Below are 14,989 nucleotides of genomic sequence, written 5' to 3' on the forward strand. Positions count from 1 at the left end.
GTATATTCTATCTTGAAAATAGTAGATTATAAGAAATATTTGAAATATGCACGATATAATAATATTTACTAATTTGAGGTTAAGAAAAAATAATTCATATACGGTGTTTCCGATTATATTTTCTTAATTCATAATATAAAATCCTATAAATTGTGTGATATACAACTACAAGTTTCGTGTTCCGTTTCTTCCACCTCCGAACTCTCTCTTTAGGTTCTTTTCTCCTTTAATTATCGTCTTCTTATTTTTTACAGGCATATGTCTACATGCAATTGTAATTTTATTTTGGTGAATGATCGCACGTTTTTATATAAAAGAAATAGTTTAATAGTTTAAACTTTTTCTTATCTAAATTCATGTAATTAGGTTTACATTGATTGAGGAACAATGCAGCATTGAAAGAGTCAATATTGGAGATAAGCTTATAAATTTTCTGTTAGTAAAAATTCCCTGTTTTGTATTGTTATAGCTATTTTGTATATCGTATTTTTGTTTGGTGATTATGTATTATGTTTTTAATTTAAAATATAATGAAATAATTTTCTCAATATTAATTATCATCATCATCATCATCTTCGTTTAGATTATGTTCTCTTACTAATTCAAATGGACATTTTTTTTATAGATATCTACCAAAATAATTTTTTTTTCTTCCAATCCCACGCATCGCACGGATCATCGTCTAATTACTATTATAACATTATGAAATTTTTGTCTTTAAGCTGGCACCGTATTGCACATTATTATGGTCGTAAAAGGAAGTAATTGGAGATAATCTTTTAGCAAATTAGGAATTAGAATACTAGATTGTTTGGATCAATTAAGTCAATATCTAAGATTTTTTCTATATCTATTTTAGATGTTATTATGATGGTATTTTGAGATCACTTTGTTTTCCAATTGATTATGTCGTCGGGCCTATAAATAGGCGAATTCACTATGTAATATGTCGAGTCATTCTATTCATTTTTTCTACTCTTCTTATAACTCCTCATTATACGAAAATTTGTCAAAGGTAATGTCAGTTTATCGTCCAAGTACTCCTCTCATATCTTTTTTCTTTTTTCTGATCCAAGGGCATTCGGACTTCGCTGAACTAATCACCCAGGCTCTGCGAACCCCAACGGGATATCAAGTGGGTGACGCTAAAAATTCTCCGAAGGTCATGAGAGGTTTCGAATCCGGGATCGAGTGGATACACGAGCTCCTCCTTCACCACTATAACAAATCATTTGGGTTAGCCAACTACTCTTTCATTAAAGTGTCGTAAGAGCTATAAATTCATCTGTAGTAGGAACCAAATGCATTTCAGTGCGAGTATCCAAATTTGGCAATGGACCTCATTTACAATAAAAAGAAAAAGGCGCGGAATGATTCGTGTCTCCGTGCCGGAGGCTACGGTTGCCGCGGGAACCGTCATAGAAGGGACGGTACGCGCGCGGGGCGCGTAGTCAAGAAGAATAAGAAGACGTTAAGATTCAAAAATTTAAAAGACCTAAAGCCGTGTCGTCAATGCCATCCCAGCCACTGAACCTTCTTCTGCCGCATGATCTGTTTTTATCCTCCGCCCGCCGTTCTCCCTCTCTCTCTCTCTCTCTCTCTCTCTCTCTCTATCCCTGCCGACCCGTCAAAGACCCTAGCTTCCCGCCCAAATCACCCCCTCCGATCGAAACCCTAGCCCCTTCCACCGCCGGGGTCCCGTCCCTGTCCTCTTCTTCCTTATAGAAACCTCACTTTCTCTGCTTTTCAAGGCCCAAGGTTACTTTTTCTTCGCTCACCGCACGTGATCATTGATTGGGGCCTTTCCTTTCGTTTGTCCGCTTCCTCCCTCTCTCTCTGCTGTGTTGTGATAAGACCTTTTACCTTTTGTGTCTCCCTTGGATTCGACGAATTCGAGGTTAGGAGCCTGAGTGGATCGATTAACTTTGATTTTGTGAAGTTGTAACTTGTAAGCGGTGGTTAGTCGACGAGGGCTGATGATGTTCGAGTGTGATGTCATTAATAACTAAATTAATTTTCAGCTAACACCTTCGTGCTTTGTGCCACAAAACATCATTTTGTTTCTTTGGTTGCTGTTTGTTAATGTTTAATTGAATCTCCCGCTAATCCATTATGTCTCATTCAGAGGGGTGATTCCGAGAAGGACCAGAGACGGCAGGTTTAAGTTTTGCTATTGGGTTTTTTAGGACAATGGAAGGAAGGTCTGTTAGTAGCAAAATGGAAGCTAATGGGACAGATGAACTTAAGGTGCCCCTGCTACAGCCCTCAAATGGTGGCACCACCTCTGCTTTTCCTACAGTTCTGGATAGAGACGTTAGGGTTCGCGCGGTGACGTTCAGGGTTGGTGGCATTTCGTGTGCGTCTTGTGCTGTTTCCATAGAAACAGCGGTGGGACAGCTTAATGGGGTTGAGAGCGTGGCCGTGTCGCCTCTTCAAGGGCATGCTGCTGTGAGATACATACCAGAGTTGATCAGTGTAAGTCAGCCCTTGCCACTGATTCGTGAGAAATTTTCTGAGTTGCAGTAGCTTATCTACCGCATATCCTTATATATCATGTTATTCATCTTGTTTATGTGATATGCTGGACCAATCTCATAATGATCAGTCTTTTACTTATGTAAAGCAGCACTGTACCCCGTCTTTTCTTTTGATTTTATTGACTCCAAACTCTAATATGTATCTTATTCCTGTTTTGTGTGGAACTGTTAATATTGGTTTTATGTATTTCAGCCACAGAAGATCAAGGAGGCCATTGAAGATGCAGGATTCACCGTTTCTGAATTTCCAGAACAGGATATTGCGGTGTGCCGGTTTAGAGTTAAAGGAATGGCATGCACTAGCTGCTCTGAATCTGTTGAACGTGCCCTTTCAACGGTCGACGGAGTCAAGAAAGCAGTGGTCGGTCTAGCTCTTGAAGAAGCAAAGGTCCACTATGATCCAAATCTAACAGACACCGCCCATATTCTCGAAGCTGTGGAAGATGCTGGATTTGGAGCTGAGCTCATCACAGCAAGTAATGATGCGAACAAAGTGCATCTGAAGCTTGAAGGAGTCACAAATCCAGAAGATGTGAACATTATCCAGTCCATCCTTGAGTCAGCAGCTGGTGTGAATCATGTTGAGATGGATTTGACTGAAAAGAAGGTGACTATCACCTATGACCCAGATCTCACTGGTCCGAGGTCTCTAATAAAACGCATTCAAGAATCTGGCCGTGGCTCAGATTCTTATGGTGCGAGCTTGTATGTCCCTCCAAGGCGTAGAGAATCTGAACAGCAAGAGGAAGTACGGAGCTACAGAAATCAGTTTTTCTTAAGCTGCTTCTTTTCGGTTCCAGTGTTTTTGTTTTCCATGCTCCTTCCAATGCTTCATCCTTATGGGAATTGGTTGGATTACAAGATCTACAATCAGTTCACTATCGGGATGCTCCTGGGGTGGATACTTTGCACACCGGTGCAGTTCTTTATTGGGTGGAGGTACTGTTTGGTGTTGTTTTATTCTTTCCCTTTTCGTCAGTATTTCATACTTGGCCAATATGTTAAGCTCTATGCATCTAAGAGAAAGTTTCCATAACTTAGCATCTTGAATGATGTGGATATATATGTGTGTCTGCATGTCTAAAATAACGTTAAGTTTTTCTATTTGTTTATTTGTATTATGGTAGGTTCTATAGCGGAGCTTACCATGCATTGAGACGAAAGTCAGCAAACATGGATGTTCTAGTGGCACTGGGCACAAATGCGGCTTATTTTTACTCTGTATACGTTATGATAAAGGGTTTGAGTTCTGATAAATTTGATGGGCGCGATTCTTTTGAGACAAGTGCCATGCTCATATCCTTTATACTATTGGGTAAATATTTGGAGGTAGTGGCCAAAGGACGGACATCAGATGCATTAGCAAAGCTTACAGATCTTGCACCTGATACTGCTTGTTTGGTCACATTAGACAGTGACGGGAATGTTATTGCAGAGGAGGAAATAAGCACTGGCCTGATACAAAGGAATGACATCTTCAAAATTGTTCCTGGCTCAAAGGTTCCTGTTGATGGAACCGTTATAAATGGTCAAAGTCATGTTAACGAGAGTATGATCACAGGAGAAGCAAGGCCAATTGCTAAAAGACCAGGTGATAAGGTATCGCCATTATCTTCTTACCTCCTGGCTTATTTTCAATGCTTTGGCATTTCCACTGCATGCTACTTGAGGTTTCCTAGTTTACTCATACTTTAATGCGCAGGTTATTGGCGGAACCATGAATGAGAATGGTTGCCTGTTCGTGAAGGCCACTCATGTTGGGTCTGAGACAGCGCTTTCCCAAATCGTTCAGCTTGTGGAGGCCGCTCAGTTGGCCCGGGCACCAGTCCAGAAGCTAGCTGACCAAATTTCAAAGTTTTTTGTTCCAATAGTGAGTCTCTGGTTATTGACCTGTTTTTTATTGTTCTCCACGATTCTTTGAGAATGATGGAGGTTAGAGCAGCGGCAACAGCAGCAAAGAGCTTTTTCCTCAAATCCCTGTTGTACATTTATGCCATTTGAACACTTTTTTTTTTATCCATATTGTTTGTGCATAAATCACATCTTTTTCTACTCAAAAGGTCTCCGTGATCTTACTTTCATGTGCAGGTTGTTCTTGCTGCACTTATTACGTGGCTGGCATGGCTTGTTCCTGGAGAAGTTGGTCTTTATCCGAAAAAATGGATACCAAAAGCAATGGATGTATTTGAGTTTGCTCTGCAGTTTGGTATTGCGGTTTTGGTGATAGCCTGTCCTTGTGCTCTTGGACTGGCAACACCAACAGCAGTAATGGTTGCCACGGGCAAAGGTGCTTCACTAGGTGTGCTCATCAAGGGTGGAGATGCACTGGAAAAATCACACAAGGTACGTTTACTCTTCTGGTTTATAGAGCTATGCAGTTAAAAGCTGAAATCAGATCGTATTTTGAGTGGTTTCTGCTGATTATGGGAAGCTCTATGATTTTCAACTAGTACAATGGCTCTACTGGTTTCAATATCAATATTAGTTTTTTCGCAAGATTACTCCTCTGTTGAATCTGCTCGGCATGGATTTTCGTGAGAAAATCGTATGAAAGCTTCTTGCTTGGCAGGTGAAAACAGTTGTCTTTGACAAGACTGGGACATTGACTAGGGGAAAACCATCAGTAGTTAGTGCTGTTCTCTTTTCGTCTTACTCAATGAAGGAGTTCTGCGACATGGCTGCTGCTGCAGAGGTAGGTGATGCCTCGTGTTAAATGCTGGTATTTCTAACATGAAGAATAGTTTGAATGTTTCTCGAGTACTAGATGGGGGAGTTTAGATAAAGAGTTGCCATGTCTTCCGTAGTTTATGCTGGATTTTTGAACGAATTGCAGGCTAATAGCGAACACCCAATAGCAAAAGCTGTCGTAGAGTACACAAAGAGGCTGCGCCAGAAATTTGGATCCAACGCCGCCGAGCATTTGCCTAAGGCAAAGGACTTTGAGGTGCACACGGGAGCTGGCGTGAGCGGAACAGTAGGGGGCAAAAGAGTTCTTGTTGGGAACAGGAAACTCATGAGGACTTTTGACGTGGCTTTCGGCCATGAGGTTGAGGACTATGTCTCGGAGAATGAGCAACAGGCTCGCACTTGTGTGCTTGTGGCCATCGGGGGGAAGATTGCCGGAGCCTTTGCTGTGACAGACCCAGTGAAGCCCGAGGCAGCACGTGTCGTGTCATTTCTGCATTCTATGGGCATCTCGAGTATTATGGTGACGGGAGACAATTGGGCCACTGCAGAGGCTATATCAAAGGAGGTTGGGATCCAGTCGGTTTTTGCCGAGACAGATCCTTTGGGAAAAGCCGATAAGATCAAAGATTTGCAGGTAAATTCGAAGATTACAGATCTGATGCAGTGTTTATTGGAAAATGAAAATGGTTCTTAGCCATCCGTTTCCTTATCTTTTATTGGATGGAATGTCAATACTGAAAGTCTCGTCTTGGACCAAAAAAATATGCAGGCGAAAGGGACGACAGTGGCGATGGTCGGAGATGGGATCAATGACTCACCAGCGTTGGTGGCGGCCGACGTGGGGATGGCGATCGGAGCAGGGACTGATGTGGCCATAGAAGCGGCTGATATCGTCCTCATCAAAAGCAACCTCGAGGACGTGATCACAGCCATCCACCTGTCCCGGAAGACCATGTCACGGATCCGGCTCAACTATGTATGGGCCCTAGGGTACAACGTCCTCGGAATGCCGATCGCAGCTGGTGTCCTCTTCCCATTCACGGGGATCAGGCTGCCCCCGTGGCTCGCTGGAGCTTGCATGGCCGCTTCCTCCGTGAGCGTGGTCTGTTCTTCCCTCCTCTTGCAGTCCTACAAGAAGCCCCTGAACCCCCACGATCCTCGAGTTGCTGATAAGTGATAACTAGCCCAAGTAATGTAAGTCGAATCGTTATTGATTGTCAGGAGCTCCTCGAGCCTCGTCAATGTGTTCATATCATTTAGTTTTCGATTTTCATTGGCTTGATGGAAAATATGTACATTTCAAGAATGCGATGTCTTGCTTTAGTTTAGTTTATAAGAACAGGATCAACTCGAAACTCGAGCATCCTCGCTCTCTCCTTTGAATGTGATTGATAATTCTAAGAACATCAGGTCGATATTTTCATCTAAGAAACTTTTGCTATGATCTCTCATTCAAGAGCAGTGGTTGGATACGCGCATCAGAATTGTTGTGATCATGAGTTGGGCGGCCGACCTAGCTTGAACTTGGGCAGGGACTGCAAAACCTATGATCCATCTATTGACCCGAGCTTGGCTCTTAAGAACTGGCCTTCACTTTCGCTCGTGACCGAGCCCGGATTAGTCCTGCACGTGATCATGTTTTACGCGGCTGCAGATAGCCAAACGCTATTAAGTATTAACTCTGCTGGTGGAGTCGGCCCGTCTGATTTTAAAATTTTAACTCTAACTTTTAATTCTATTCACTGCATAACAAAAGTCAACAACACAATTATTATTTTTTAAATTTTTTAACCATTCAATTTAATTTTTAATAATAAATTATCTCAACTATTCATTACTTTTTCCACAATTCAACAATATAATCATTACTTTTTTACATTTTTTTCCATAATTTAACATCACAATCATTACAAACTAATTAAAATCAAAACTCAACTAAACTCTATTATAAAACCAAACACACTATAGATTCACTTGAACGTGACAAAGAAGAGCTTTCCCCAATAGCCGAACCAAAAGTTTTGCACGTGAGAGTTCGAATTCGTGTGCTTTTATCAAACTTGAATCCCCTGCCAAATGGTAATGTGCCTGAGTTGATGTGCAACCCAGCTAAAATTTCCATGTGAAAGACGTGTTTATCTACACTTATATCTATATCTATATGATATATAAAACAATTAAATGCAAATAATCTAGTGAAAAATAGGGGAAAAAATTCTTTTTTCTTTTTGCCATTAGGCTTATTCGGTAATGAAAGATGAGAAATATTTTAATTGTTCGATTAAATTGAGAAGGGTATGGATAGGCGCATGGTAAAATTGAGAGGTGTATGGATAGGCATATGGTTCGATTAACGTTCCGAATTTAGCACGCGTTTTATATAATTACATAGAAGAGACCATGCGGTTTAATATTTCATCCCAATCCTAGCATGATCATTGATGTCCGCAAAAGAATTCCCATAAAATGCATTATATAAAGCCCTTGCTAGTCCACCACTGCACATGCATTTAACATGAATTATTAATGGACATGGACCGTCACGTTAGAACTTAGACAAAATTTAAATCATATGCCTGTAATTATATAAAACTTGTACTAAATCTCAAATGTCTACCCATGTTAAAATTCCGATCCAGAAAGAAAAAGAAAAAGAAAAGGAAATTATATATATATATATATATATATTTATATAAAATATAGGCTTAATTAAAGCTGTCAGCAGTCCCTCTAGAGAACAGAATATTCCACCTTCGGTCGCAATTACTCGGGTCACTCCGCCAAAATCTACCCCTCCTCCCTCCCTCTTTCTCGGAGCTGATCGGAACCTCCATCTCCGGTCGTCGGAGGTAAGCTCTCAGGCAACTCAACCTTCTCTCGCATATTCCGCCGCCGCGTCGAGCATACCCAAATCTAGTCTTCGGGCACATTCTTTTGCCCATTCTGCTCCTCTAGCTTTCTCGATGCTCTAGGCGGTACCCTCGGCGATCTCTGATATCGTCGGGAAAAGATTAGGTCGAATTACCAGTGTTTGATCGCTTTTGGAATCCCGAGTAGCTACCTTTCCGGTTTTGGATGGTCAGTAGCTCGGACATAACATCCGGCTGATGTCCGTGACTCAGTATGAATCTATGCAGCTCCATCTGATGAATATATAATATGTGTTCTGCTGCTCTCCTCGGAGCAAGCCGTAATTTTATTACCGAGTTTGGTGGAATATCGGCTTCTGTTCGTTATTCGTGGAGGAGAAGAGAGGCTTTCGGATTTTTCGAGTTTTGATTGTTTGAAGGATGAATAATAGTTGGGGCTTGGGAGGTGGGTTTATGTCGGGTCCTAACGGGGGATCGCTGGACCTGGAACCGCCGATGCATAGACACCATCACACCCAACTGGCCCATCCTTCCTCGAGCAATCAACATCAGATCAATCTGATGACGGTGGCCCTCGAGAATGATCATCAGTTCATAAGGTTTCACAAAGGAAAGGCCCCTGCTGCTGCCTTGGATAATAGTAATGCTAGTGATGAGGAGGGCCCTAATCTTGAAGATGGGAATGGTGACAATCCGCATGGGGGGAAGGGCAAGAAGGGCAATGCCCCCTGGCAACGTATGAAATGGACCGATGATGTGGTCAGGCTTCTCATTGCTGTTGTCGCCTGCGTGGGTGATGATGGTGCTTTGGACGGGGTCGAGGGGCTTAAGAGGAAACCGGGGATGATCTTTCAGAAGAAGGGGAAGTGGAAAACCGTTTCCAAGATTATGATCAAGAAAGGTTGTCATGTTTCACCTCAGCAGTGTGAGGACAAGTTTAATGACTTGAATAAGAGGTACAAGAGGCTGAACGATATTCTTGGGAGAGGGACCACCTGTAGGGTTGTGGAGAACCCCGCCCTGCTGGACTCGATGCCGCAGCTTTCAGCAAAGGCAAAGGATGATGTGAGGAAGATCCTGAGCTCGAAGCACTTGTTCTACAAAGAGATGTGTGCTTATCACAACGGGCAGAGGATTCCCAACTGCCAAGATCTCGACTTGCAGGGCTATTCTTTACATCTTGAGAAGGAGAGTAACGGTTCTGGAGATGAAGGTGAAGGTAATGATGATGATGACTCAGACGATGATGATGATTCAGAGAATGAGGATGAAGATAATGCCGATGGAAACATGGATAGAATGGAGAGTTACGGTGAGGGTGGCTCTGGTGGGAGAGACAGTTTCGAGTTTCAGATGGCGGGGATGTTCCGGGACCCATCTAAGTCGGCAGCAGAGCAGAAGGAGTGGATCAAGTGGCAGAAGCTACAACTCCAAGAGAAGAAAGTACAGATTCAGGCCCAGTCCTTTGAGCTCGAGAGGCAGCGGTTCAAGTGGCAGAGGTACTGCAGCAAGAAACAGAGGGAGCTTGAGAGGATGAGGCTCGAGAACGAGAGGATGAATCTCGAGAGCGAGTGGCGGGAGTTGCAGCTGAAGCAGAAGGAACTAGAGATGGGTCCCAAGAGGTCAAACCTTATCCCTCGTCGCATCTAGAAGTATTTCTTGGGCAAGAATTTGCATTGTCGTGAATTGTGTACACATGTAACATTCGATTGTGTATGTTAACTTCTATTACTTTCGGGCAGTCGTGAGCTTTCTAGCTGTAATCATGATAGAAAATGCAGTAAGTGATCGTTTCGAGATCGCGGTAATTATTGTTTCGCCGCACATTGTCATATGAAGATCATTTTGTGATTGCTTACTTAAGATGCATAAAATTAAATAAGAGCAAAAGTACAAGAAAATCGACATTCGAATGAAAATGAGTGTCAGCTAATAGATTGAGTACACCCCGTGTCCTCGACAGAAAAAAAAATACGTTCTTTTATCAGAAAAGACTAGACATAATATAATTTGGTTGTTAGACCGGTGAGACAGAGATTTACGCGGGAAAAGTATCGGAGCTTCGAAAAATCGCAAGTTGTGTGAACTCTGAGCTGACTGAACATTCGACGGGTGAGTTCGGATGCTCTCTGTCAATGCCCTTCACCGCTCCTCCGCATCGTCTCTCGTACACCGTCTCCTCCCTCCTAGCCACCTCCACACTCGTCCCCGATCCGCTGCCGCTGCCGCTGCCGCAACTGCTACCTGGAACACCACCCACATCTTCGTCCTCTCCAACCCCATCCTCTCCCTCCTCGAACGGTCCACGTCCCTCTCCCACCTCAAGCAAGTCCAAGCCCAGATGACTGTCACCGGCCTCGTCTCCGATCCACTTGCGCTCAGCCGGCTCGTTGCCTTCTGTGCAATATCCAATTCCCGTGACCTCAATTACTGCACCAAGATCCTGTACTCTGCTTGCAACGCGAATGCGTTCTCGTGGAATGTCGCGATCCGAGGATTCATTGAGGGCGGGGACCCGAGGGAAGCGTTCAATCTGTACAGACAAATGCTGAGGAATGACGGGTTGAGGCCCGATAATTACACTTATCCTCTGCTGCTCAAGTTGTGCGGTGGGTTAAAGCTGAAAGATTTGGGCAGGGAGGTTCTCGGCCACGTCGTAAAGTTGGGATTTGATCAAGATTTATTCGTGCACAATGCAGTGATTAACCTATTAGTAGCATTGGGCGAGCTGGGGGATGCTCGTAAGTTGTTCGATGGAAGTCCAGTGAGAGACCTAGTCTCGTGGAACACACTGATTACGGGGTATATTAAAGGCGGGCAGACAGAGGGAGCACTGAGATCATATAGGAAAATGGAGTCTGAAGGGTTCAAGCCCGATGAGGTCACTATGATTGCCATGGTCTCTTTGTGTGCCCAAGTTGAGGACTTGAATTTAGGCCGAGAATTCCATCGATTTATTGAAGAAAATCAATTGACAATGACAGTACCTTTATCTAATGCGCTTATGGATATGTATGTTAAGTGCGGGAACCTTGAATTGGCAGAGAGGATATTCGACAACATGACAGGAAAGACAGCTATTTCATGGACAACCATTCTTTGTGGGTATGCCAAATTTGGTTATCTCGACAAGGCCCGCAACCTCTTTGATCAAATTCCGGAGAAGAATGTCGTTCCTTGGAATGCACTGATGGGGGGCTACATCCAATCGAAGCGTGGCAAAGAGGCTCTCTCATTGTTCAATGAGATGCAAGCGGGTGGCATAAAGCCTGATGAGGTGACAATGGTGCATTGCTTAGCAGCTTGTTCCCAGCTTGGGGCACTCGAAGTTGGAGTATGGGTTCACCACTACATAGAAAAACACAAGCTTTCATTGAATGTTGCTTTAGGGACTGCTTTAGTGGACATGTATGCCAAATGTGGGAACATCGATCGAGCTCTCAATGTTTTCCAGGATATGCCAGCAAGAAACTCCTTAACATGGACGGCTGTAATTTGTGGTTTAGCCCTTCATGGGCATGCTCAGGACGCATTATGTTTCTTCTCAGAGATGGTTGATAATGGACTGAAACCTGACGATGTCACCTTTCTAGGGGTTTTATCAGCTTGCCGTCATGCAGGTTTGGTTGAAGTTGGGCGTCGATTCTTCAACCAGATGATGTCTGAATTTAATATAAAACCACAGCTCGAGCATTACTCTTGTATGGTCGACCTTCTTGGTCGGGCAGGTTTATTGGAAGAGGCTGCAGAGCTTATTGATAGTTTGCCAATGAAGGCAGATGCCACAATATGGGGATCACTGTTTTTTGCCTGTCGGGTTCATAGGAACGTGTCACTGGGTGAAAGAGTGGCCTCAGAACTCCTGAAATTGAATCCCGATGATGGTGGCAATTATGTCTTACTGGCGAATATCTATGGAGAAGCAAACATGTGGGAAGAAGCGGGGAAGGTGAGGAAGATGATGAGGAAGAGAGGAGTTGAGAAGACTCCAGGGTGCAGCTCAATTGAGGTGGATGGCATCGTGAATGAGTTTACTGTGAGGGATAAATCACACCCTCAGGCGGAAAGTATATATGAGTGCCTTGTCCAGTTGACAGGGCAACTGTGTCTTGTGGACATCTCTAATGAGTTTTCTCTCGACTTCTGAATTACCTCTCTTTGAGAGGAACAGCTGTAGGTTCTTTCACTTCTTTCGGTGCTAGTCGCTACAAAATCATGGCCAGCGAAGTAAAAAGTCAAGTTGCTTCCAGTAAGGATTGCATTTTCTGTTTATTTTGATGTAACGATGAAACTCTTTACTAGGTACTGAACATCTTTGTTGTTGCAATGAACTGGTGATGCAGCTCAAATAAGTGAGGTGTAATGGTCGACCATTGCTAGCATAGACCATTTAGGCGGCTGTCTCCGTCCAATCTGAAAGCTTTGATGAACTTAGCCTTATTGGTGGGTTTGAAGTTTCGAAGGTCTGGGCCATTGTCTCGTTGTCGTACATCAGCAGTTCAATCTTTTAACAGAGGCGGCCTCTGTCTCTAGTTCTGCTTCCATGGCTGCTGCTGCTGCTGCTCTGATGAAGTTTAAGCAGATTATCTGTGAGTATTACTTTAGGAAATAAGCATTTTTTCGGGTCAGATAGAACGTACACTTAATGTTAATGTGGCTGTAATTTATGTTTCTAATATGTAACGTGCTCTCACCTTTCAGGCCTTGGATATGAAGTTCAAGATCTTAAAGCATACATGGTTGATCAGGATGTCAAAATCAAGTCTTAGTCGGTGAGTGGGATATTCGAGTTCCATTACATGCAAGAGAAGGCTGAAGATGAAGAGTTGCAATTAGTTAATCAAATGAGTTGCATGACTTTAGATAAGATCAACAAGCGCAGGAGGTACGTGTTAACTACTTAGTAGGATACTGAAGAAGGCGGCTTTGGTTTGTATTGGTCGAAACTCATTGATTGATGGAATTCTCATGTGGCGCGATGCTTCACGACAGGAGTATTTAGCATCAATGCTAGCATCTACTGCAGATCCAACCAGCAAAATCAGAATGATAAGCGGTACTTCTTTTTTCTTCCTTCATCCTTTTCATTTCCCATTGCCTACGGATCTTCCCAAGAGCCACTTATGCCAATATCTGAGCCCCGACTACGGTCTACCGTGGCATTCCAAGATTTGGGACTTTGGGTCACCAAAGCCTGTTGGGCTGTAGGAGGAAGTGGTGTCTTTTGGACCACTCCCGTTTCTTTTCCCCATGGTGTCCCATTGACAAGTACTCCTCTTAGTCCCAAAGTCATAAAAAGAGAGGACATTATCTGCAGTGAGTGCCCATTTCTCCCTTTTGGTTGGAGGTGATATGTTGCCAAGGAGGACCCCCCCGGGGCTGCGGCTCGTAACGGTATTAGATTGGAATCGACTAACCATCAAGACATGAATATTGCCACACTCCCATGAAATCACGGGGCTAACAGTTCTCCCCGGTTCATTAATCTGTCGAGAAAACATTAATGGTTGATCTGCTTGAGATTGATAAGCAATAAAGGGGGAAAAAAACAGAAAAGAAGGCTTCTCTTTTCTCTATCAGCAAGCAATCTGACAAAAAGAAGGTTCTCTGGCAGGCCTTCATCATAGCCCATGGTGGGCCCAATCACATCTAATTAGTCACCAAAAATTTACTCATTGAAGGACGACAAGAGACACTATTTCGTGGGTCCCAATTATGCTTAATTTTAATTATTTTATTAATTTAAATTGTCCTTTTTTTTTGTTTTTTTGTTTTTTTGTGGCTTTGGGAATGTACGTGTATATGAGTGTAGAGAGACAAAAAAGCGGGGGAATGATTGGGAGAATAATAGGGGAGTTGGGTTGGAGGGGATGTGTGGTGTGTGGTGTTCTTCTTCCTTCCTTGCACGTCAGGTTTCGTACAATCTGACTCCAAAAAAAAAAAAAAAATTTGTGTTCCTGTTCTCTTCAGTTTTCCCTTCCAGCCTTTGCCTTCCATTGTCACACCCACCCCCCATCATCTCACGTGTTTTGACAAGCCTCCCTTTCCCTCACCATTCACCTCACGGATCCGCCGTGAATTTCGTGCTATGGATGGAGTTATGTATGCGTTCTAAGACGGTCAGTCTCTCTCTTGACATGAAAAAAGAGAAAAAAAAAAGGAGAAAAAAACTCTTAACGCTCTTGACTAAACCATTCGTATTTTAAGTTTATCGCGGAATTTTATTATTACATGTGAATCTAGTTACGTAATTAAGAAACGAGACAGAACGTCCTCGTTGATGGGATCATCTGGTGTTGGATAAGGCTCCTAACTACAATGTGAGAAGCATTGGGAGGATTAATGAAATTAGGTTAGTGGGTGATCCACCTCTAGTCTAATCTATCTAAAGAACAAGAGAACAAGGAAATTGGCTGAACTCCCATTGCTAATTTCTCTCCTAGATGTAGATGCCCATACCCACCAATAATAAGGACCCACAATTCTAGTTCCTATTTATTTCCTGGGGAATTAATAATAAAAAAAATACACAAATAATTTTGTTGGATTGTATATATATAGAGAGAGGATATATGTGTGTGTAATGTGGGCCCAACCACAATGTTAAAACATGGTAAATGATTAGGTCACCTGCGTATCATGATCTGCCCTCGCCCACGCCTATCCCTTCCTCCCCCTCAATTCTCTTCCCCTTTAATCCAAGTAATTGTGTTGCTTCCTCCCTCAATCATTCCCATCCCCATTCCCTTGCCTAAGGAATCAATCAATCCCCTCCTCGATAATCATATCTCGCGTCCCGTCTCCGCTCTCCCCGCTTTTAAGAATGCTCTGCATTCCATTCGATTTATCTGTTCGCGTAATAGAGTTAAAGAGCTGGTAAAGTGATAATAATTA

General features: G+C 43.0%; 3 protein-coding genes across 5 annotated transcripts; all 3 read left to right on the top strand.

The window, feature by feature from the left end:
• The first annotated feature begins 1,489 nt into the window (after positions 1–1,489).
• Positions 1,490–6,653, top strand: LOC116211148 (copper-transporting ATPase HMA4-like). 2 transcript variants are annotated; one of them, XM_031545386.1, is made up of 9 exons: positions 1,490–1,897; positions 2,126–2,475; positions 2,731–3,476; positions 3,665–4,136; positions 4,240–4,407; positions 4,626–4,880; positions 5,107–5,229; positions 5,371–5,859; positions 5,995–6,653. In XM_031545386.1, exons 2-9 carry the CDS (start codon positions 2,191–2,193, stop codon positions 6,400–6,402), a joined length of 2,946 nt encoding a protein of 981 aa, XP_031401246.1. In that variant the 5' UTR covers positions 1,490–1,897; positions 2,126–2,190; the 3' UTR covers positions 6,403–6,653. The 2 variants fall into 2 exon arrangements, with proteins under 2 accessions (XP_031401246.1, XP_031401247.1); XM_031545387.1 differs by having other exon boundaries at positions 1,490–1,758.
• A 1,275-nt stretch (positions 6,654–7,928) lies between these two features.
• Positions 7,929–9,912, top strand: LOC116211151. The gene has a single exon (XM_031545391.1). It carries the CDS (start codon positions 8,516–8,518, stop codon positions 9,743–9,745), a length of 1,230 nt encoding a protein of 409 aa, XP_031401251.1. The 5' UTR covers positions 7,929–8,515; the 3' UTR covers positions 9,746–9,912.
• A 126-nt stretch (positions 9,913–10,038) lies between these two features.
• LOC116211149 (pentatricopeptide repeat-containing protein At2g22410, mitochondrial) lies at positions 10,039–13,555 on the top strand. 2 transcript variants are annotated; one of them, XM_031545389.1, is made up of 4 exons: positions 10,039–12,344; positions 12,439–12,684; positions 12,797–12,980; positions 13,088–13,555. In XM_031545389.1, exon 1 carries the CDS (start codon positions 10,218–10,220, stop codon positions 12,240–12,242), a length of 2,025 nt encoding a protein of 674 aa, XP_031401249.1. In that variant the 5' UTR covers positions 10,039–10,217; the 3' UTR covers positions 12,243–12,344; positions 12,439–12,684; positions 12,797–12,980; positions 13,088–13,555. The 2 variants fall into 2 exon arrangements, with proteins under 2 accessions (XP_031401249.1, XP_031401248.1); XM_031545388.1 differs by having other exon boundaries at positions 12,797–13,555.
• Positions 13,556–14,989: the final 1,434 nt, after the last annotated feature.

Source organism: Punica granatum, chromosome 6 (assembly GCF_007655135.1).
Source record: "Punica granatum isolate Tunisia-2019 chromosome 6, ASM765513v2, whole genome shotgun sequence".
In the NCBI taxonomy this organism is placed as follows: Eukaryota; Viridiplantae; Streptophyta; class Magnoliopsida; order Myrtales; family Lythraceae; genus Punica; species Punica granatum.

Bases quoted from the DNA above. Each gene is read 5' to 3' on its own strand.
- LOC116211148 (XM_031545386.1), top strand. From the start codon at position 2,191: ATGGAAGGAAGGTCTGTTAGTAGCAAAATGGAAGCTAATGGGACAGAT. The intron at 3,477-3,664 runs GTACTGTTTGGT...GTATTATGGTAG, and splicing joins CAGTTCTTTATTGGGTGGAG to GTTCTATAGCGGAGCTTACC. The intron at 5,230-5,370 runs GTAGGTGATGCC...AACGAATTGCAG, and splicing joins ACATGGCTGCTGCTGCAGAG to GCTAATAGCGAACACCCAAT.
- LOC116211151 (XM_031545391.1), top strand. From the start codon at position 8,516: ATGAATAATAGTTGGGGCTTGGGAGGTGGGTTTATGTCGGGTCCTAAC.
- LOC116211149 (XM_031545388.1), top strand. From the start codon at position 10,218: ATGCTCTCTGTCAATGCCCTTCACCGCTCCTCCGCATCGTCTCTCGTA.